The sequence below is a fragment of the Trachymyrmex cornetzi genome, unplaced genomic scaffold, assembly GCF_001594075.2.
Source record: "Trachymyrmex cornetzi isolate Tcor2-1 unplaced genomic scaffold, Tcor1.1 scaffold302, whole genome shotgun sequence".
NCBI lineage: Eukaryota > Metazoa > Arthropoda > Insecta > Hymenoptera > Formicidae > Trachymyrmex > Trachymyrmex cornetzi.
In genome coordinates, this window is record NW_017297714.1 from 44,942 (window position 1) to 46,779 (window position 1,838).

General features: G+C 31.8%; 1 protein-coding gene across 1 annotated transcript in view; it reads left to right on the top strand.

The window, feature by feature from the left end:
* The first annotated feature begins 855 nt into the window (after positions 1 to 855).
* Positions 856 to 1,838, top strand: part of LOC108762480 (uncharacterized) — a 3,966-nt gene continuing 2,983 nt past the window's right edge. Inside the window, exons 1-3 of the mRNA XM_018509500.1 lie at positions 856 to 900; positions 982 to 1,114; positions 1,227 to 1,818. Coding sequence (XP_018365002.1) covers positions 988 to 1,114; positions 1,227 to 1,818 — 719 coding nt within the window. The 5' untranslated portion in view covers positions 856 to 900; positions 982 to 987. The remainder of the gene's footprint in view (positions 901 to 981; positions 1,115 to 1,226; positions 1,819 to 1,838) is intronic.

Sequence of the window (1,838 nt, forward strand, 5' to 3'; positions counted from 1 at the left end):
AGTAAAAATGATAGATTTCAGAACGTTCGGATACAGATCTTTGGAATAATTAAAATAAAATAAATCAAATAACACGCGTATACTTGTGCGCTCATACTTGCTTGATACTTGTACTTGTTTTGTTTCGATGCGGTTATGGCACGGGCAAACTAGAGACCCTTGAGATAGAGACTGGACATCTGCCTGAAGTGCGCGCAAAATGGCCGTTGTATCATATATGTCATATGCGTCACATGTTTATATACGTATATCTTTTGTGCTGCTGTGTTGTGTAACATAATTTTTCATTTACACATTAGTCTGTGATAACGGTACGTAACATCTTTGCAATTTGATTAAGAAACTAAATAAGTATGAAATTCGATGTATCTGTTAATAAATATTCATAATGTTATAAATATCCTTTCTAACCTTATTTTGCAAAGTAATAAACAGTAATAAAGAAAAGTTTATTTTGAAAAATTGTATGTAATATATCTAAATATGAAAAATAAAATTAAAAAATGACATAAAATAATTATTTTTATAGATTAAAAATGCCATATTGCTGTGTGCCTGAATGTAAAAAATGCACAAGGAAAGGAGTAAAGATTTTTATGGCTCGTTTCCCAACAGATTCAGAAAGAAAACAGATTTGGATTGCTAACATAGGCAAAGATAATTGGAATAAGACAACAGATTTATATGTATGTGAGGTAGGTAATATGTGAAAGATGTCAATTCTTGTGTGTTATAAAAATAAAAATACGAACAATATATAAACATTTTTTATAGACACATTTTGCGAATGAAATGTGGGAGAAAGCACGCGTTGACGGAAAAAAGAAATTAAAAGGCAATGCTCTGCCCACAATTTTCCCTGCTCGATTGAAAAGAAGTAACACATCTATTATTACAAATGTAAGTCGTCTTTCTTTGTGTATTTTTAGAAACAGTCAGCAAACCGTAAACTACAAATGTTTCATCAAAATAACCCTTTAGGATAAAATGAATGAATCTTCAGAAAGTCAACCTAGTGCGTTTGAAACATTTAATGTTTATGAAGACAAGCAACAGGACTGTCTCGAAGCAGATGTTCCTGATGTTATTCCATTGACATCGAGTAATGTTGCAGGTCCAATTACACTTAATTTCCAGAATTACAAAATTCGACTTACTATAATATATCATTATGTTACTGATTATTGTTTATAATTACTTATACGACTTCCTCTATTATTGTGTAGATCTCTCCATTCCTACCCATTCAAAGAAAATATGTAACGAAGATATTAATGAAGTTGAACGATTAAATAATAATTGTGAACAATTAAAGAAACAGCTGGAGGAAGCAAATAAAAAAGTGGATTTGGCCAATAAAATTATATTGAAAAGTAACATATCCAACAATGTCTTAAAAAAGCATATTAAGAGGTTGACACAAATGAAAAACAATTCAAAAACCCAGCACAATTATGTGAAATTGAAATCATCACTGAAGCAAATATTTAATGATGACCAAATAGAAGCTCTCGAGCGTCGATCCTCACGCGGCCACAAGTGGTCTAACGATACGATAAAAAAAGCACTTCGATTAAAGTTTTCCTGTGGTTCCAGTGGATATCAAGAATTACTGAAGGAAAAACTGCCTCTACCATGCGAACGTACCCTTCGAAGGAAATTGGAAAGTATTCAATTTGAGGAGGGAATTTGTGACGATATTTTTAAATTATTACAAGACAAAGTTGCTCAATTTAAAGACGTTAGAGAAAAAGATTGCTCACTTGTACTAGACGAAATGTCTATTGCTCCAGGTCAACAATTTGATCCATCCACACAGTCATTTTATGGAACTGCAT